This window comes from Lytechinus variegatus, chromosome 1 (assembly GCF_018143015.1).
Source record: "Lytechinus variegatus isolate NC3 chromosome 1, Lvar_3.0, whole genome shotgun sequence".
In the NCBI taxonomy this organism is placed as follows: Eukaryota; Metazoa; Echinodermata; class Echinoidea; order Temnopleuroida; family Toxopneustidae; genus Lytechinus; species Lytechinus variegatus.
This window is the reverse complement of record NC_054740.1, coordinates 43,908,589-43,930,905: the sequence shown is the minus strand read 5'-3', so window position 1 is coordinate 43,930,905 and position 22,317 is coordinate 43,908,589. Positions and strand designations below refer to the sequence as shown.

Sequence of the window (22,317 nt, the reverse complement as noted above, 5' to 3'; positions counted from 1 at the left end):
TTTCACCTCTCTCTGAAGAAAGGATACATAGGACGATCGGCGATCGGGATAATATCGGAAATGAATGAAAAACATGAGCTCAAGGAGCACCTGCTCAACTAGATCATTCCTCAGTTCCAATCTATTTGTTTGAAATTCAAGAGGAAGAGAGAGAAACGGTGAGAGGATTAAAAATAAAAATAAAATGAGAAGGATAAAGTGATAGGATGGTAGAAGGCCCGCAGCCCACCCGGTGTTAACAGGGATCACTCTCTGACTCCAGGCTTAAAGGTAATGTCATATACGGCTGGATAAGATCTAAAGATGGCAGCCAGTATAACTCGCACTAAAAAAAAAGTTTAACACATAATAGAATAGATCATTATAATGTATTGATACAATTTTAGAGAAAGCAATAATATCTGCCTTATTTAATTGTCAGTTGGGGATTTCAGAACAATTTCTAAATGGCATTGATGTCATTTCATTTTGCGCATCTTGAAAGATATGAGCTAGTATCCATCAAACAAAATGAAAACTATGAAGTGCAAAGTATCAATCATTTATGAATCTTTTACTGGAATTTGTGAAAATTGCTAAGTAAAAACTAACAATTCTCCGTAGACGCAACGTTTCGCCAACCACTGTTGGCTTCATCAGGTGATTGAAACACCAGCACGTCATTTCCAAGCGAAACTGCGTCCAGAGAATTGTAAGTTTCTACTTTACAATTTTCACAAAATTCCAGTAAAAGTTTCATACCTGATAAATATTTCATGTTTACTGGATGAATCATAACATTCATGGATAAAGTACAAAGTGTAGGTTATCAACAAAATTACTCTTTGATTATGTACGTGATATTCAATATTTGTTCGTGAGATTCTTGAATATGAAATGTACAAATCACCCTACCCCTTCCTTTACACACACAGACATACCCACCCTCGCACACACAAACAAATGGCAGACTCTTTTTAACATGTTTAATGTTACATGAAAATTCAAGAGGATATGAATTAAAAAAACGAGAGAGCAATAATGCTATCAATTCTTTCATATTAATTTCTTTAACCATTGGACGAAAGGAAATACACGATGCTATGAAAGACATGATTTCGTTTATGACGTCACCGAGACACGGCTGAAGGCTATTCTCCATTACCAAGAGGGGCAGTATACACGCAGACACGAGCGTTTTAAATGTGATTATACTATGAAAAATATAATAGGCTGTATGAAAGCATACATTGGGAGATAGAAAGAAGAGGAATATGGGGTATGATGATTAGACATTATAGTTGAAATGATAAATGGGTAAATTAATGTTAAGAGATATCCAAATAAAAAGACCAAAGAAATAGACGGATGGATGGATGGATAGATAGATAGATAGATAAAACATCTAAAAGATCTATAGATAGATAGATAGATAGATAGATAGATAGATAGGTGAATAATTCAAGTTAGTGTAAATCCGTGACGTCATAGCGGGGGATGAAACAATAGATCACCCTCCCCCCCCCCCTTTGAAGAATAGTTACACCTCTTCGATTCACGCCAGTGATTATACAAATACGTATTGGAATATATTGATTTATATAAGCACATGATAAGTTTCATAGATAGGTGAAGTTGACAAATACATAAAGAAGAGAATGAATTGAAGAGGATTATAAGCAGTGAGGAGGTGAACAAGATGTTTACAATAGATAAAGATGAAGAAGAAAACAGAGAGTGAAAGTGAAAAGGATCAGAGAGATCTTTAACATCCATAATCATACATGAAGCAGTACCTAAGAAAGTGAGACATGATAAAATTGTATTTATGCACTTCAAACGACAAATGGAACAAAAGGCACAATAGTCACAAAGAAATAAAATTAATTTACATGTTAAATGTTCGTGGTTCTTTTCGAACCATCTTAATAGGCCTACAATACATGTCACCGCAATATGAGTTAAACAAATGAAATTATGTTCATAATAGCTTCCACAAACCTAGCGTTGCCCTTTAAAAATATAAAGGGTATCCAGAGCATATAGACTACGGAAGGGAAACATGGAGACAGGACTGGGCAATTATATTCTGATAAGAAGACAAATGGTGTAAATTATATCCTCTCTTAAAGGTTAATTTTGAATTATTCATTTCTGAGGTTAACACTCAAGATACGTGCGGATTCTGGCAGTAAATTGTGAAGACGTGCACTAGCCACATTACGAATAAAATATGAGTGTTTTTAAATTAATGAAAATACAATTGATTGCTTGGAAAGAAAATGGGAATGATCATCGTTGGCCTGTATATTTTAAAACTCCCTGATGTGTCAGTTTATTATACAGCTAAGCAAAAATGATGATAATTCTATCGACATCGGGGCATTTTGTTATTGTTATTGGTGGTGTATACTAAATGTTATATGTCTTGTTATATTACTTTGTATAGGGTTTTCGGGGGAAGTTGTTTCTGTTTCGGAGTTGGGCTGAGTAAGGACGCACTCATCGTTAAATAGTGCTTTCTAGAGTAGATATGAAATCACCCCCTCCCCACCCCCCTTCATGTCCACTACTTCCTGGGACCTGTAGCACAATGGTTAGCGATTAATGGCTAAATGAATCAGCCTATCAAGATCATCGTTACATGGGCATTTCGCCCAGTAGACTGACTAGGAACCAATCAAAAGTGCTCTTTCAAGTAAGCGATTAATCGTTAACCTTTGTGAAACTGAGCCCTGTTGCATTACTTATTAATGATTTTTCAGATCTACTGCTTTAGAACTTGGGACCGTTTCATAAAGAGTTACAACCATTGTAATTTTGCCATTATAACAACTACCATGGAAACTTTGATTCTGATTGGCTGCTGAGCCCTGATACCATCGTAACTGCCGTAATGGCAAAGTTATAACAGTTGTAAGTCCTTTATGAAACGGGCCCTAGGTCTGGATTTTGAACGGGGCCTTTTTAACTACCACTTGCGTCTTGTTTGAATCTTTGACGGAATATTGGCAAGCCAAGACAGGCATTTTTCAGCTTCATTGCTCAATCTTAATGATTCATTGTGTCCATAGTTTCATGGAAATATATAAAAGCGACTTATACTTTATACATACAAGTATATCTTGGTTGCATATTGTTATTATATTATTATTATTAATATTTTGACCAAGAGGCCTCTTACTATTGGACACAAGTTAGAAAGAAGAATGTTGGGAGTTCTGTTATAGTTTTTCCCCCATTATTATCATTGTCATCCTGATTGGTGCATTTTCAAGCGATTTAAAAGCTGGTTAGGGAGCAATCGTTGACGAGGGAGGCATCGTATAGTCTGGTTTCCACCGCGGGGACTTAAATTAACAAAGTAATCTACTCCATGTATACCTTCCTCTTTACAACGGGCGTAAATACCGGGGATGATGGAGGGGACACACCCCCCACTTTTCGGAGAGGGGGATGGCATGTACAATCACCCCCCCCCCCCTGTTACACCCACAAATGTAATAATCGCCCACAAATGTAATAACGCCCACAAATGTAATAACGCCCAAAAAATATAATAAAACTTTACCCACAAATGTAATAATGCACTTTACCCACAAATGTAATAATGAATTTACCCACAAATGTAGTAAATTTGAAGGGATTTTTGGCGAATCCGTTCTAAACTAAAATTCTATAGTAATGCGTTCATATAACACAAAAGTCCAAAGTCTTTTTCCAGACCCGGTTTTTCAAAATTATAATATACGTCCAAATTCTTTTTTTCACACCCGGTCGTTTCAAAAATGATAATATACGTCCAAAGTCTTTTTTTTCCAGACCTGGTTAATTCAAAATTTATGATGTAAGTCAAAAGTCTTTTTTTTCAGACCCGGTTGTTTCAAAAATTATAATATAAGTCCAAAGTCTTTTTTCTAGACCCGGTTGTTTCAAAAATTATAATATACGTCCAAGGTCTTTTTCCAGACCCGGTTGTTTCAAAAAATATTATATAAGTCCAAACAAAGATACGATAATGATATTCTAGTGGAATAAAAATGAGCATCGAGCTTAGTCTTTTCCCAGACCCAGTTAATTAAAACTGGTGGAAAAGTAACTGAGACCCCAACTCTCTTATTTACGTTAAATAACATGGAAATATAGCGTAGACCCAGATCTTTCAAATAACAAATGAATAATAATAATAATAATAAATTAGTAATAATAAAAAAGCAAACAAAGACCCACGATCCTATTTATGTTGAATAATAGGGAAATATAGCGTAGTCTTTCCTCCAGACCCAGATCTTTCAAATGAAAAATGATGAATAATAATAATAAATTAGTAACAATTTAAAAAAAGCAAACGAAGACCCACGATCCTCTTTATGTTGAAACACATGGAAATATAGCGTAGTCTTTCCTCCAGACCCAGTTATAAAAGTCATTTAAAACACAATAACAACAACAAAACAAAGACCCTGCAATCTTATCAACATTGAATAACGTGGAAATATGGTGTAGGCCCAACTATCCTTCAAACTAAGAACCTTCAATGAATAAAATTTTAGATAGTTTTCTTTATTCCAGACCTTGTCATTTTCAAAAATAAGATAACTAAGACTCAATCATATTCTTGTACCTGTTCAACACGAATAAGATGATTGGGGGAGTATTTCATCAACATTTATGTCCGACAAGTTGACAGATCTGACAACTGTCCTTGATGTTGATTGGCTAAGAAGCAGTGCTACCATGTTAAGTGTCGGATAAAACGTCAGACAACTCCTTTCCATGAAACGCTCCCGGGCTCTAAGTTTTGATGTTGTTTTTTATCATAAATTTCTTTGCCTGGAAGAAAAAGTGAATGTTTAATTACATCATGTATTACAGGATGTTAGGCTGGAAGAGGGTAAATATTTTCTTTTCTGTATTTTTTCAATAAACTTGTCTGTTGAAATAAGTATGCTGGGGTCTAAGTTTTAAGATTAACGTTTCACTTAATTTGTATTTTTAAGAGAACTGGGTGAGGGGTAAAGACAAAAATCTAAGCCCAAGCATTTTAAGTGGGTTTAATTTTGAAGATTGGTCTTAGCTGTGACTTTTTTTCAATATTTGTTTATCTTTTAAATAACCGGGTCCAGAAGAAAGACTAAGCATAATACTCGTGTTATTCCACAAGAATAAGAATATGAGTCTTTTGTTTTCAAGATTGTTTAAATCATTTTTAAATCACCGGGTCTGGAATAAAGACAACGCTCTAAACATGTGATTTTCTACATGCATGGTCTTAATTTGGCGGATTGTTGGTTCTTAGATTCGTTGTTGGGGGTTGAGTTTTATTGATTTTTTATTCCTGAAATAATTCGGTCTGGAGGAATGTCGATCTTTGACAATCGGTCTTCATGTTGTTCCACTGTACTTAGATTATTGGGTATTCGTTTTAGAGTATTTGTAAAAACTATTTTATTTTTCAAATAATAACCAAGTCTGGAAAAAGGATGTCTGCTTTACCCACGCGTTATAACAATGTTTTGTAGGGGTAGTAGTATTATTAAAAAAAAAAAATGGGTGTGGTGTAAAGACATATTTTTACTGGTTGAAACTTTGGAAAATTGGTCTTAGATTTGAAGTTTTTTAGTTTTTTTTTAATAGCCGGGTCTGGAGGAAAGAGTACGTTTTAAAACTCGTGTTATTCCACAAGAATAAGAATATAAGGTCTTATGTTAGAAGATTTTTTTTCGTAACTGTTTAAGGTCTGGAATAAAGAAAACACTCTAAACCTCTTTTAAAACAGGTTCTAGGTTGATTTTTTTTAAATTCTTACTATTAGCAATTTTTGAAAAAAAAATTGGTCGGGCTGAAAGACTACGCTATATCCAGCATTAATAAGATTATGGGGTCTTTATACTGTTTTTAAAACCGTTATTCATAATGTTTAAATAACAAATAACTGGGTCTGAAGAAAAGACTACGCTTGATTCTCAATTTTACTCTTAGTGCATATATTCGTAATATACACCGTATAAGTTGAAACAACAACAAAGACATTAATTCCACCAATTTTAATTACCTGGGTCTGGAGAAAAGACTAAGCTCGATTCCCATTTTTTTTCCAAACGAATATCATTGTCGCATCTTAGTTTGGACTTATATTATAAATTTTGTAATAACTGGGTCTGGAAAAAGACTTTGGACTTGTATTAAAGTTCTTGAAACAACCGGGTCTGGAAAAAAATACTTGGACTTATATTATAATTCTTGAAACAACCCGGTCTGGAAAAAGACTTTGGATTTATATCACAATTTTTTAAACAACCGGGTCTGGAAAAAAAGACTTTGGACTTATATTACAATGTTTGAAACAAACGGGTCTGGAAAAAAGATTTTGGATTTATATTATGATTTTTGAAACAACCGGGTCTGGAAAAAGACTTTGGACTTGTACTCTATTTTTTTATTAACTCGGTCTGAATAAAAGACTTCGCACTTTTGTGCTATATGAATGCATTACTATAGGATTTCAGTTTAGAACGGATTCGCCAAAAATCCCTTCAAATTTTAACATTTGTGGGTAAAGTCATTATTACATTTGTGGGCGATCAAAAATCATTACATTCGTGGGTAAAGTGTTATTACATTTGTGGGCGTTATTACATTTGTGGGTGCAACACCCCCCCCCCCCACTTTTCAAGATAGAAAAAAAATATTTGTTAATCATCAAATGGTTAATCCTATAGTTTGTATGTGGATTTATGTTTAAATGCTATCAAAGTGCTTAAATTGGCCTGATTTTGCATTAAAGATACAAAATTTCTCGTGCGGTCGCTCCGCTCCTGCCCACGATCTATTCTTATCAAGATTTTGGCCGTGACAAGTCCTTACGTTTAGTTTATTGCAAAAGATTATAATTTTTATCCAATGCATCATGCGTGTTTAGTTATAATAAGTCCATTTATGAATAAGTGATTTCAATGACTTTTAAATATCATCATAATTTTTATCATAGACGAATAAAAACATCCTTTTGATACACTTTCATAAATAGGGGGGGGGGTCACCTGGTATCTTTATCAAAGCGGGGGATTTGGAACAAAAAAAGAAATGGGCTACCGAATATTATACAAGTTAAGTATACGATGCGTTTCTACTGACACTGATCAAATCAATAAAAATCACGAAACATTCATTTTTACCATTTTATCCATTTATAGGGGACTTTTAATAACTTAATTAACATAACAATACAATATTTCAAAAATGAATTTTGTATAAAAAAAATTTAATGTTGCATCATCTCAATATAATCTTAAAGATTATTAAAAATCTTTTCTTTTCATTTGCATCATTGTGATATTTCCACGTTTTTGGAAGTCCATATTGCTGCCTGTGATGGCATATGATAATTTTATATGGCACCCTTAATTATTCCCGGTAATAATGATCGTATTTTTGTTTTATTCTCATTTCACCTTTTAACCAGTGAGCAAATGAGTTTTCATTAAACAAAACTCGACCATTTAAATCCCTATTTACTCCTTTTATATATTTCTTGTTCATATTATTCTAAAGTTTAAGTTATTGATAATGTACCCTTATCATCCTCTGTAATTAATTAATTTATTTTAAACGACTGAAGCAACTTTTTCTCGCTCATTACGCTAAGTAACCGCAACATTTTCAATAATTACACTCCCGTGAAAGACGATTTAATAATCATTCTGTCTTCCAACTATGGAAAATATTCTCACTCGCTTCGCTGGTTTTCAGTTGGATTATAACTGTAATCCAGTAAGTTTACGTCACATAAGGTCAGCCATTATGACTGATTAACCTAGACGTAAAATGTTTCCTAGGTAATTATTGTTATATACCAGCTTAGCGTTTACCAGCAAACTACTGTCCTGCCGATTTCCTGCGGGAGTTACTATAAACAGAAACTTCAAATCCGTTACAATATAGCCATTGGGAAAAAAAATCGTGGTAGTCCTTCAAGTGAAAGTTGGTAGCATTTGCACACAGTTATATACTTCTGTACATAGCTAGCCCTTGATGTGATAATTACACACCATTTGAAAAAGGTTCTGGGGAACATTCTTTTTTCCACCTACTGAAAATTTGCTCGCTCGCTATGCTCATCCGCCACAGTATCCAATAATCTCACCTCATGAAAGACGATTTTGGTCATCATGTCTTCCAACAACTGACAATTTGCCACTGAAAAAGAAAAATCGCGAGAGGGCTTTAACTGAAAGAAAAAAGGGATTATGTACATATCCCCATATACATAGCCTTAAGTGCGAGGCGGGTGTCCCCCATAATTTTCAATTTCAGACCAATACTCCCCCCCCCCCTTCCACTACTCGGACCGGATTTACGCCAGTGCTCTTCATTCTCTCGTATAGGATAGGTTCTTGACCTAGTCGAGAGCGTTCTCTGCATCGAATATCGGAGTAGCCTGGAGGCCGTCTGGTCACATTATATCTCATTTTCATGCCTCGTTTATTATCAATGACTAGCCTCTTCTGACTTCGCTCTTGAATTGACCTGGGGCTCGTTGCTTTAACAGTTGAGATCAATCGTAAGTCTCAGAAAATAAACGCACCCTGATTTTCGACAAATCGTAAAACGCGCTTGGGACTTTGCGTTCGATTTGTTGAGCTGCGTTCAAACGCAATTCTTCATGTAACAAACCGGCAGTGCTATTGAAAGAAAACCTGCTACAAAATATGTCTTTCACGGCCTTAAGAAGTCATGGAAGCCTTGAAGGTTGAGGGAAAGAATCTTCCTCTAGAGATCAAATAAAATTCGCACCTTTTCATCTAATAGGATATACACAATTTAAATGCATCGCTATAACGGCAAACTGAATTTAGTGATAATGGTTTTCAGAGAAGGAAGGGAGGTGTCAGACCATGACTGTATGTTTGAGCTTTATGACAAGGGTATGGAGTGGGTATATAAGAGTTCAATGAAAACAATGTGACAGAAAGATTTGCAGGTGAGACTGATTAAGCTGCTCCTGAATGAAATTCAACCCATATGCCTTAATTAAGTATTATTTGATTTTTCTAAGGACCTCTTTACACATGAATCTTGAATCATTGTAATTATGATCCACCATTCGTCTTTAAAATCATCGGACCTTTCACACGTCGCTCAAAAACTGTGTTTTGGATTCGAATTCCCAAGTGAAGGCGGTATGTGTCATTGGTGACTTGTCAACCAAAGCACTGCGTTGCAAATACAATCACTTTCTTTTTATTTCCGTAATATAATGCTTAAAAGGTCACGTAAGCTCATCCCCCAAACGATATTTTGAAGGTCAAGCCTTTCACACGCAAAATTCGTACTGTAATTTGAATGAAACTTAACTGGAATTCATCTCCGGAGTAGAATTTGAATTCGTGAATGAGTGTGATTAGTGTTTGTGATTGTCATCATGTTCTAATTTAGTTTCACACATGCTAAAGAAAAATCGATATTGGCCTTATTTTTCACTGGAATGGCATCATTCAAAATACGATTTTTTTTACCGTGTGAAAGGTGGGTAATTTAGGGTATTCCTCGTCTTCAAACTTAGAATCTGCCCCAGTTCTATCGGGGAAGCTGCTCAGTACCTCCGGATTCATGATTACATTCAACCATTCCAAATCTGAGATAAAGATGTTGTGTAGGATTCATGTTATAACCAAATACAACACTAATTGTAATACATCTGCAGCAATAAATTTCTATACGTGTAATCAAGACTAGCTTGTCTTGGCGAAAGGTTTGTCTGAAGGCAATAGGGCTAATTATGTATTCTGAAAGTAAATTACCAGTGATTTGTGATCCATGTCGACTTTTTATGATGGAAATTAAGTCGTGGCAATATAAGCACTGCGAAGACTTTCGTCGTTTTACTATCAAGGTCATGGTCGAAAATACAAATATAGCCGGATGATTACATGACAAAGAGGTTAAGTGCGATTAATCCTGTAGGAAAGTGAAGTGATTATTTTTTATAATGTTTTAAATCAGAGAACATTGATCGGTGATTAGTGTCAAACTTTATACGACAAATAATTTTTAGAGTTTTTATTTTAATTCTTATTGTTTTCTACAGGAACGCCCGTGATTGTGAGATCTGATATCTTTGTACTAAGTATTGGACCAGTTATTGAGATCGATATGGTAAGTTAAGGGGTGGAGAACAAAAAAATTATTAGAGATTAAACTTCATTCTTAATTGGAGGTGAAACTATATAGAACCCGGTTGATTTTCAAGCTATGCAACAATTTATTAAACATTTTAATGAAAACATTTTAATAGTACAATGTTATCATATTTAACTTTCTCGGTAAGAATTAAGGTTACAATTTTCTTTCCTCGATGCATGAGCGGCGTTTTCGTGAGATCTTTTGTCCCATGGGCGGCAGGGGGTGAAATGACCCCCCCAAAAAAAAAGGTCGTTATATTACTAAAGATGTCACTGGACGATCAATATTGCTGATTTTGCTCGCATTCCTAAATGATCCTACTACTACCTTCCAATCAGTGGCGTACCGTGGGCCATGGCATGAGGGGGGGGGGGGCACCAACAAAATTTGTGAGTCACTCGGTGAGCACGCAAAGCACGCTTAATTGGCAGGTATAGGCCTATTGACCTTATAGAGACATTTTAAGGACTGTGCCATTATACGGATATGTAATGTATCTCTCTGATAAAATGATGCATGCGCGAAGCGCGAGTTAAAATGGTTGATATTCGAAATTTGTGATATTCAAAGGGACATAATAAGCAATTTCAAAATAATAAAAGTACGTATCTGTCTTGCTAAACAAACCCCAAACAGATACAGTTTAAGGACAATTTTTAGGAATCAAAATATCTCACCATACTCATCTAATTTGAGTGCCAAGCGCTTGCTGATTTTGTTAAAAAACATGAAGCACTTTTTGTAGTCATTGTAATCATGATTAAAATACGCATCTCACTAATCAAATATTGCGAGCGAGAAGCGCGTGCTGAAAATTCAGGAAATTCAGACCTGAAGAGAAGCATTTTAAGTCTTGCTGGTAGGAATTTACGAAGACCATACATATTTCATTAACAAAATGATGCGAGCGCGAAGCGCGAGCTGAAAATTTTGTATATATTGACCCCAAACAGGGACATTTTAAGGACTGTTTCTTTTTTTTAGAATCCATTAAGAGTATACATATCTCACCATAGTAATCTAATGCAAGTACCAATCGATTGCTGATTTTGTTAGAATTACATCCAAACACATGAAGAGCTTTTTTGTAGTCATTGTAATCATGATTATCATACTCATTTCACTAGCGCAAAGTGCGAGCTGAATAGGAAATTCAGATCTGAAGAGGGGCATTCTAAAGCCAGGCTGACACTTGCACGACTTTTGGCCACGATTTTGTCGTGGCAAGTCGTGCCATTTTGGGGCACGATCTTGGAGGCTCCCGCACTGTTTTACGACTTGTCCACGCATAGAACACGACAAGTTCACGACGAGTTCACGAATAGTTCACGAATGCGTGCCCGTCAGTGTCCACATTGACACGACGAGTTCATGCATAGTTTGCGCATAGTTTACGCACTTCCCGCATTGGCATGACGAGTTTGCGCAATTCGGACGGTGTCGTGCTGAACTATTCGTGAACACGACGTGAGCTGTTCGTGAACCATTCGTGACAGTCGTGGAATGGCGTGCACTGCCACGCACTGGCACGCATCCTCCCGCATCGTCCCGACGAGTTCACGAACAGTTTCCGCATAGTTCACGACCCGGTGGCTAAATTTTGTCGTGACCAAAATTTTGAAATTTCAAAATTCGGTCCCGACATGGCACGCAGTCACGACATGTCACGATGTGTTTACGCACACTTCACGCCAGTTCACGACTAGTTTGCGCACTGGCACGACTTGAGTCGTGCCAATGCGTGGCACAAAATCGTGCAAGTGTCAGGCTGGCATTTGGCTTGTTTGAAGGAATCTACTAAGACCGTACGTATTTCACTAACCAAATGATAGAGAGCGCGAAGCGCGAGCTGAATTTTTTTTAATATTCAGATTAGAAAAAGAGACATTTCAAGTACTGATTTTAGGAATTCATGAAGAGCAGACATATCTCATCAATCCACTAATTCAAACGTAAACACATACAGAAATTATTTTTATATGCAGACCTTAAAATGGGGCCATCACATTAAGTAGTCTTGAAAAAGAAGCATATGTCTCTACATAAAACAAAAATAATTCGAAGTGCGATTAAATATACCTGGTGCATATTGACTTGAAAACAGGACGTTTTAGTTTAACATGATTATATATCTCGTTAAACAGACAATGCGAGTACCAGGAATAATGAACAAATAGGCCTTGAGCAAGTAATGTTTCATAAAGTTAAGAAAAAATATTTCTTATGTAATATAACACAACATAAAGAATATAATACAATATAACATTCTTCTTTCCCACTGCGTTTCTTTCTTCTACCTCTTGTTCTCCTTTTCTGCCTTTTTTTTGGGGGGCAGCCGATTGGCGAGGGGGCACATGCCCCCGTAGTTATGCCACTGCTTCCACTGCTTTTTTTAATAAATACATTTTCATGATTGAAATTTATAAGCAGAGAAAAAAATTAAATCCAAATTGCTATAATCACCACCTCTGCCGAATATTGCTATAAATAATGCACAATTTTGTTACATTACCAACAATAACTAAAAAAAAAAAATTAGTGTTCGCTATGAGCACGTGACTACTATAGACAGTTTGACTTTATTCTAGTATCGTCAATGAACGGAGCTAGCGACTGATCAAATAGTTTGAGATACTGTACGCCTTTTAATCAATATTTTTATTTAAAAAATATGATTTTTAATGGTCATGCGACTCAATACTGACAATAATCATCATATAGTTCCGAGCAATCAAGAGAGTGATTACTGCCTCAATCCACCCCTGAATTTAGACTTTCCGTTCGAGCGTTTATAGCGATTATGTTTGCAAAGATGAGCCTGTACGTAAGACTTCTGTAACAGGGTATGTCCTAATTCTGTAACCTCCTTTGAAAACATTAGATAAGCGCCCCCCCCCCCCCTCCGGGCTGGTCCTTGTATAAAAAAACAGAATGTGCGAGATATAACATGTATAAGGAAAAATATTTTTCAAACCATTAAAGCAACAAAAAAAGGTATACAGCGAAGACGAAGGCCCATCGTTATAGGCTAATACTAATAAGTATTATCCAAGCATGGCTGGTTGAGGTAAAACTAGAAAGATTAACCGATATAGCATAAACATTGTTGAATTGCAACGAGTAACTTCTAAGCATACATTACGTGCATACATAATCTATATTTTGATTTGAAACTCTATCAGAGTTTATATGGTTATACAGTCTACATGGTCTACCACAAGCTTATCCTATCCCAAACCTGTTGCCAAAACAATCACATATCCATTTAGATTGAAATTTTCCATCAGGAATAAATCGAACATGACCGAGATCCACTCCCCACATTGGTAGCCTTTTTCGAGGCGCAGAAAATTGATGTCTTTATATTTCATTCTGTATATTGTTTTTTTAAGAATTAAAGTCGGTAAATTCTTTATTGATGAATGTCTTTATTTGGAACACAGATTAGCATTAGAGAAACAATTTAAAGAAGGTGATATAAATTGGAATATTTTGTCATGGATTGAAGAAAAGACAAGTCAACCCCAACAAAAGTTGATCTGAATAAAAACAGAAAAATCGAACAAGCATAACACTGAAAATTTCATCAAAATCGGATGTAAAATAAGAATGTTATGACATTTGTGAAGTTTCTTTTATGCACATCCTAGTCAGTATGCTAGTGAGGAGACTGATGACGCCTCACTATTTCTTTGTATTTTCTAATTTTCTCCTCATTGTCGAGTGAGTGAGTGACATCATCGACCTTTCTCATGTGCATTTCACTGAGTTGTGTATATCACTGTTTTGTGAAAATTAAGCGAAACTCTAAAATGTCGTAACTTTCTTCATTAACATCCGATGTTGATGAAATTTTCAGCGTTATGCTAGTTTGGGTTTTCTCTATCAACTCGAATCAACATTTTTTTCTGTGGTAGACTTGAACTTTAAGTTCGTGAGCCCATTTTCTCAATGCTTAATATTCACGCAAAGCTGTACGATGTTTGCCTCAAGTAGGTTTTCAATTTTTCAACAAAAAAAATATTCAGGCTATATAGCTATAAAAAGGCAATATTTATTTCCAGAAATATGAGTGTTCGTTCGAATTAGCGAGATTCGTTCTTTATCTTTGTCTTGATTTGCCTTGACCTATATTTTGGGTATAAAATTATATCAATATTTCTTGTCGTGTTTCATTCAAGCAAGTAGAATAACATCGATTCCTTTAAGTACAGACAAAATAAAGTTGGATTTTCCCGTCATGTAGAAAAAGTTCTACATTAGGCTTAACCATTGTAGTGAACATGGTGAAAGAGATTTGATTTTTTTGTTGGTGGTATTGTTAATGTTGTTTTACATGTAGATATGCAACGGATGCGGTAAGCAAATGAGAGACCTCGTGATGTCACAACCGAAATATCCTTATTATGAAATACATGTATGAATATCTAATTCGTTTGAGAGTTGAACGTTAAAAAAACAATCTTCCATCGAAAGAAAAATATGATACAAAATAACAATGTAAAAATACCGCGACAATCCTATTGTACATTTATTTTGATGGAGGATGGAGGATTTTGTTTGTTTTTATTAATCAGGAAAATGGTTTAGTGGTCTTGGTAAACTATTATTGTTCTTAAATCGGATCATGAGGGCAATGAAAGTGCCAAGACCAGCTAGACATATTACATGTAAACAAAACAATGAGGAAAATAGGTCCTACGTACTTGATCAGTAAACCCAAGTTGGAAAGAATCCTTGATTCTGCGTGGACCTTATACCCCTTAAAAAAAAACCCCATCTTGCTCCCTATTTTGATTTTAGGAGTTTCAGATTGATATGTTCTTCCGTCAGAGGTGGAATGACCCACGGTTAAAGTTCAACGTCACTACCTTCGATGAGCTCCGTCTAAACACAGTCATGTTGGATACGATCTGGTACCCAGATACTTACTTCTATAACGGCAAGGAAGCTATCAAGCACAGTGTTACCACACCAAATAGGATGTTCAGGATATCACCAGAGGGAAATATATTATACACATCAAGGTGAGATCGGTTTTTATTATTATTATTTTGGGAAGAGGATTATTCTATCGGTTTGTTTCCTCCCTATTAACATAGTGTCCAAAGTGTTCACAATGTGGAACACAATGTACAATCCCCTTCACACTGTTAAATTTTGCATTTCAACAGTGTGAATAATGTTTTCACATCGTGCGCTATCATAATATGCATAATGTGAACACATTGTGATCACAGTGTATGAAACTACAATGTTAAGAATACTAGTAATTTTACATGGAAAAATTGTAAATTCATAGGATGCTTACTTTTTGATAACAGACGGCACAATGATTGAACAAAGCAAACGTATTTATGGAGTGATAATCATCTTTGTAAAAATACCAACGAAATATCGTGTTTTTACGTTGATCGCAGTGCACCCATCGTATAGTGTTCGTATTAGTGAATTAACGACGATTTTCATGTTAAATGAACGTTAAAATACTGGGGTTTTCTAAACAGTATTCCAATATTTTTGCATTTTTACAGCCCGTCGTATTTTAACAGATCATACTGTTTGCGAGTCCAAGCTGCAAGTAATAATAACTGTTTTTACAGTTTTACTTTTAACGGTGTACGTTCTTTCTAACAGGGCTACTCGTCATGTTCATTGTATAGCTTATTCGTGGACTGTACTGAAGTTTTAAATGCCATCTACTTGACGAGATGGGAGATACCCTTTTTTGAAAAATTTTGAGGAGTGACAGTCCCGGGGTAACAGTGCGTTCCACCATCTTTCTCGTTTTAAAAACCCTTTTAAGTTTTTTTTTGTACCATAGTTTGTGTTTGATTGATTAACAAGACTCTTTTTGATGCTATAGACACAATCATGTGTGTTAGATTGTTCGCCCTCTGGTCGGTCGCGCCAATGTGACTGTGGTATTTAATTTAAGACAGAGAAACCTAAACGTAATAGCATGATCCAAGTTTTCATCTCGTCCTAAACTCCATCATGATTTTTTTTACGCAGGTTGACGGTGGTGGCGCAATGCATCATGGACCTGCGGAAATACCCGATGGACACTCAGGTTTGCCCACTTTCTTTTGGAAGCAGTGAGTATCATACATATATATCGGGAAAAGGAACAAGGATAAGTTGGTTCGAATTGCTGTCATTATTTCTCTCCCTTTTAAACTCTGCAAAGACATTCTAACTCTAATAGTAATTTGTAGGCTTTAAAGCTTGTGTATAGTTTTGGTAAATCCACCAAAATGCACCTATCACTATTCCAATTAATTGCTAGCTAATATGAATGGATATGCCCTATAACAGTTATGATGTGGAGGATATGAAATGAAAATGTGTTTTACAGGATAAATTTTGCGATTTAACTTGATCGGGTCACCCGGGGAGCGTTTCATGAAAGGACTTGTCAGACGTTTTATCCGACAAGTCCTGTTTTATCCGACAGTTACTATAGTAACAGTGCTTCTCAGCCAATCAGAATCCAGGAAAGTTTTCAGATCTGACAACTTGTCGGACTAAAATATTGATGAAACGTCCCCCCCCCCCCGATCAAATTAAAATATCTGTGTGTTTTTGTCTTTCAATTAAATCCTATTCCAAATCATGGAATGGGCTGAAACTTTCAAGATATGTTCTTTGTCTGTAAATTTTGGATATCTAATCACTAAATTTATAAGATAAGTGCTTGAATGCCCATTTTTTTAATTTAAAACAAATATCGCCGAGAGAGGTCGCTATATATCCAAGATTTGAATATTTGAAATTTTCTCAGAGAAGTGCAGTTGGAAAAATATCTAACGGTCTCTACGCTTCAGTAAGACTGTCATATTAGATGATATTCGATTATCAATCACATTATTGACCCTTTACCAAAGCTATTCACAGGCTTTAAGGTTTTGGAAAATTTAAATGAAGTAAAATATTGAGATCTGAACCCGGTCTTATGAATAGTTACGATCGATCACTCTATAGAAATCCAACAACGCCAAAAAAAAATCCAGGAAATTTGCATCATGTCTTTTGTAAACAAAAATTATCACACTGAATTTTCAAGAAAACAATGAATATATGATTATACATCACATATAAAAACTATATATTTTGCAAACATGTATTTCATAATTATGTTGTGGTTTTTTTTTTTTTAAACAAAACAAGTGCACACCTAGTTACCAATAATGCATACAGCATTTCCATTTATTTGAAAGCAAGATAAAAGAGCTTTGTAGATTAAATGCTTTGCTCACGGGCATAGGTGCCGCGGCCGGGGATCGAACCCCGGACTTTCGATGTATAGCCAGGCGCCTCAGACCACTCGGCCACGGCACCTCTACACACACAGTTGCTGGCTTTTAGTAACTGTTGCGGTTAATCGGATTAGCCATAACTCTTTGTAAGACGGGGTTCGGAAGAGTAATATCTGGAAATTCAATTAAAAAAAAGGACATCCAAATTATCATCTAAACTATGATTATCAACCTTCCATATTTACCCTTTCAATTAAATTGGCTTTAGTAGTTTCACATCAAATGAAGATTCAGCCAGGTGTACACTAATAAACATAACAGATAACTTAAAATAATTATATTGTATAGTTCGTTGGGAATGAACTTGTAGAGAGAATAGGATGAAGAATGGAAAGTGTATGAAGGAAATTATAATTGGCGAAATAAATAAAAATGCTCCTCGGTAAATAAACAAAAAATACATAATATTGATTGCATATGGCTCCATGAGAAGAATGGTTTATTATCAAAGAAGATTTCTACTGATGGAAAAGGATAATGGAAAGGATTGTAGGCGAAATGAGGATTATTTATAACAACGTTTTCATTACGTGGTTTGGCTTTACTTACAAATGCTACAGTCACACTCACGAAACCGACTCCAAACCGACCGACAGTTTGTCATTGGCGATAACGTAATATTACTTTGATCGGTCTGGTGTCGGTTTGATGGGTGTGACTGTTGCACAAAAAAGGGGAGAAGTAAGAAGCATTCTCATAGGAATTACATGAAGTGGTCCGCTCAAGACCGCGGAGTGATACCAAGACACTGGACAAGGCGGGCATTATTTTTTGTTATCCTATACTGCATCCCTTGCCTTATACCCCTCGTCCGCGTTCCTTAAAAATCAATCAACATGTCATTTCGATTGATTTCCGATAAAAGCCTCTCCATTTCTATCATCAAGGAAGCATCAAAAGGGGCCAAGAATCCCACTGATTGTTTTCATGATGTTCTCTCTAGCCCGCAGCAAGCAGCTTGGTAATTTTCCAATTTCATTCCCTCCCATTTTTGTTTGTTTTCGTGATTCTGTATGAAGCTCCTTGGTATTATCATACAGGGCGTTATCTCCAGAGAAAGCATGTTGGTCGGCAATCATGACAATGGCATGGTATTCTGTATATACGATATAGTCGAAATTATACCACTGTTTCACGGCATATCGGTGTATATGATCGTCGAAATTATACCGTTGCAACATGGTTTATACTAAAAATATTCGGTTTATTGCAATATTGGCCGTATTACATAAATTCAACGTGGTTTATTTTTACCACTTCTCTTTTTACCAAAATATATCAGTATTCATACACACTACAACATTGTGTTTTGATATTCTATTCCTTTATTTCCTTCTATTTTCTGAAAATCATTTTATTCATTTTTGAAGAGGCAGGGATGCTGCCATTCATTATGTAAGCTTTGCATTCTTCCATCAAAATGTCAATTTTGAATGTGTTATTTCACTGGGGTAAATTTGTGGATATCTTGTATCAAAAGAAGTAATTCCTGCTATGAGAAAATATTTAATTATTTCCTTTGCAATGTGTAATATAGGAAAAATACGCAATGGAAAGTGAGAATAAATTCATTCGATGAATATTTCTTAACAACAGAGTTTTTATAACCAGAATCTTAATAGTTTTGTTAAATAGAAAAAAAGTCCAAAATAACGAATCGATATTCCTACGTGATCATGAAGATGCCAATTTAGATTAATTGGATTGTTCAGTAAAATTGATACTAAGATGAATATACTATTATATCTGAAGAGTTTTTATTATTTTTTACATCATACTTCGCTGTACAAATTTGTTTTTACACAATAAAGATATACCTATTTTCATTTCCATCTCATACCATATCTCTCCCCTTCCCTCCCTATCTTTAGATAGCTATTCTGAAGAGGATGTGATCTATGCCTGGAAATACCCTGCCCCGAATGAATCACTGGCAATCGATACTTCGGATGAACTCATCTTAGCTCAGTTTAATCTCACTGGATGGGAGGGAAAGAGTTGGATCAAACCGTCGAATAGGATTGGTAAGAAAGCATCTCCACCCAGGTGCAGCGGGTACCTGGTAGGAAGGGTGGCATTTCTTGCATGCTTCTAAAACACCTCGTAATTTTAGTGCAGCCTTACTAAAGACAGGGAGCTATTATCATGGAGCTATTGTTCCATGGTAATATCGTATATCTTAGAAACGCTGTATTACAGATTAGTGAAAGTAGTTGACATGGTTCCACTAAACAATGATTTCATGAGAAAGTATGTAAACTTAAGATTAATTCTAATTTTATCCCCATAATCACTCTAGATCTAGTAAAGTACATAATGTTATTAAAGTGAACTTTGTAAAGTCATGAAATCTAATATAGAAATGACAATAATAAATTGCTAAAGCAGATAAGCACATGCAGGGCAATCTATTATCATTATTATCATCATCATCATTATTATTGCTTGGAATAAGGCCCGACGTTTTGCTGTATCGTGCTTATTTATTTTCCCGATTTCTCATCAATGACAATCATTTCTTCAATAACCTTCACTGTTAGAAAAAATAAAAGAAGTTCCTGCAGCAGAGTCTAGAGAACACCTTTAATCTTACCGAATTGCGTAATCCTACGGGAAATTGGTATTTGATGTATGGAATCTTACAAATTTCCTTGAATAAAACACCCTTTTCCTCTTTTTAAACAGACCTGTTCTGTTTAAAAAGAGGAAAAGGGTGTTTTATTCAAGGAAATTTGTAAGATTCCATACATCAAATACCAATTTCCTGTAGGATTACGCAATTCGGTAAGATTACAGGTGTTCTCGAGACTCTGCTGCAGGAACTTCTTTTATTTTTTCTAATAGTGTTTGACACATGTTTTTATTCATAATACACTAATAGCTGGGAGAAAGATAATTTTGGGTGAAAATGTTAATTTTGACATTTCTTACAAGTATCTAAAAAAAATTGGTAAAACATGATTTCCGTTTTTGTGTGAATTCCTCATGTATATTTTTAAACCTTCTTATGAACTGTGTAAAGGACCCTTTTGCGATTATGATAAAATAAATCAATTCAAAACAGCAAACGTAAAAATAATTGTAGATTTAAGATTCCTAAATGTTCTTTTGAATTAAGTGACCTGTTGAGATTTTTTTCATATCATTCTTCTCATTGTTAAATGCAATCTTTTACCCACATCAGGTAACCGTACCGTATTGACAGTGGAGTTTAGATTGGAGCGCCATATTGGATTCTTCCTGATCCAGACCTATTTCCCGTGTGTAATGATAGTGGGTCTCTCATGGGTTTCATTCTGGTTGAACCGTGAAGCTACACCTGCTAGAGTGGCCCTAGGTATGTAGAGCCTGTAGGCCATAGGCCTACCTTATAGACAGGGGATGCGGACTTTATTTGAAGAGGGTTGAACATGCAGAAAATCACATTTTCATTGTCATTTTCCCGTTGTTGTACATGCTAATTGGACAAATTTGGTGCTGTATCCTAAAGATATTTTGAATATTAAGAGAAAGTATTTTCTATATAACTCCTATATATCATTTTCCGGTGGACAATTGACATGATTGAAATTCAATAATATTCTGGGTTTTTTTTCTGTCTTCTTTTTTTTCCCTCAATGTCATTGTTTTAAAACTACTTGTGCCTCTGTTTATCGACAGTTTCAAAAGTCGCTTTCACATACGATTTATCGCCATTTTTGTCCAGTCATTGCCAGTGGCGTAGCTAGGATTTTTTTCCTGGGGGGCCTGGGGGCACCATTTTTTTCCGGTGTGTGTATGTGTCACAAGGGCGGATCCGACTTTCGCCAATAGGGGACGGGGCTCGAAATTGTCTTCACCTATATGTTCCCCGATCAGTCACTTCTTAGTTTTATTCTTATAAAACAACATAAACATGAAATAATATCATAAGCCTTATAAGTGCGAGTGCAAAGTGCGAGCGATTTGTTTTTTAAATTCCATATATTTTGTCCTGAAAAACTAATAGTCTGGGCAATGTAATGTGAGATCCTGAACAAGAATCGCATGTAAGTAGATGGTTGCTGCGAACGCTAAGCGCGAGCCGCGGAAATTTTCATTAACTGTTCTAGCATTATCGAAAAGAGGCTTGTTATGGACTGCTTACAGTGTCCCACGAAGACGGTATATATTTCAATAATGCGAGCACGAAGCGCGACCAATTTTTTATTAATATTCTGACCTAAAATTGGTCATTCTAAGCACTTTTTCTATTAATAAATGGGATAGGTATATAATAAACAATTGATGCGAGCGCTAAGCGCGAGAGGAAGATTTTAGACCGAAAAGTGGGACACTTTGCATATTTTGTAAATCATAAATAGGATGTAGTTAATTGGGTATCATTAATAATGCGATCGTGAAGCGTGAGCAGACAATTATTTATATTCTGATGTGAAACTGGATAATACATTTTGAATAAAGAACATGCAGGCTATCGCGCATGTTTTAGATTTAGAATCTGGGCATTCTGAATACATTTGAACGTAGACAATATGAACTTGGCAAATCAAACAATGCGACCACGCAGCGTGAGCTTAAAATGCTGATATGTAGACCATAAAACAGACAATTTACAGAGCACTTAAATTTCTAAATGGGTCGATGTCCGAGCTAAATTATGGCGCAAGCAAAAATTTTATATTGTAACATGAACATTTTGTAACATGAACATGTAACATGAACATTTTTTCTGCAAGCCTTCCCCTCACATTTTTCATTCACTCGTCTTCCTCCTCTTATTTTCCTATTTTTTCTTCTGTCTTTCTTCTTCTTTTCCTATTTCTTTTCTTCTTTCTCCCTTTTTTTCTTTTTT

At 35.5% G+C, this 22,317-nt stretch overlaps 1 protein-coding gene across 1 annotated transcript in view; it reads left to right on the top strand.

Moving 5' to 3' along the window:
• LOC121414920 (gamma-aminobutyric acid receptor subunit alpha-5-like) overlaps window positions 1-22,317 on the top strand; it is a 41,020-nt gene that overhangs the window by 10,089 nt on the left and 8,614 nt on the right. The window contains exons 2-6 of the mRNA XM_041607970.1: window positions 10,070-10,137; window positions 14,968-15,191; window positions 16,180-16,262; window positions 19,355-19,507; window positions 20,668-20,820. Of these exons, the coding sequence (XP_041463904.1) occupies window positions 10,070-10,137; window positions 14,968-15,191; window positions 16,180-16,262; window positions 19,355-19,507; window positions 20,668-20,820 (681 nt within the window). The remainder of the gene's footprint in view (window positions 1-10,069; window positions 10,138-14,967; window positions 15,192-16,179; window positions 16,263-19,354; window positions 19,508-20,667; window positions 20,821-22,317) is intronic.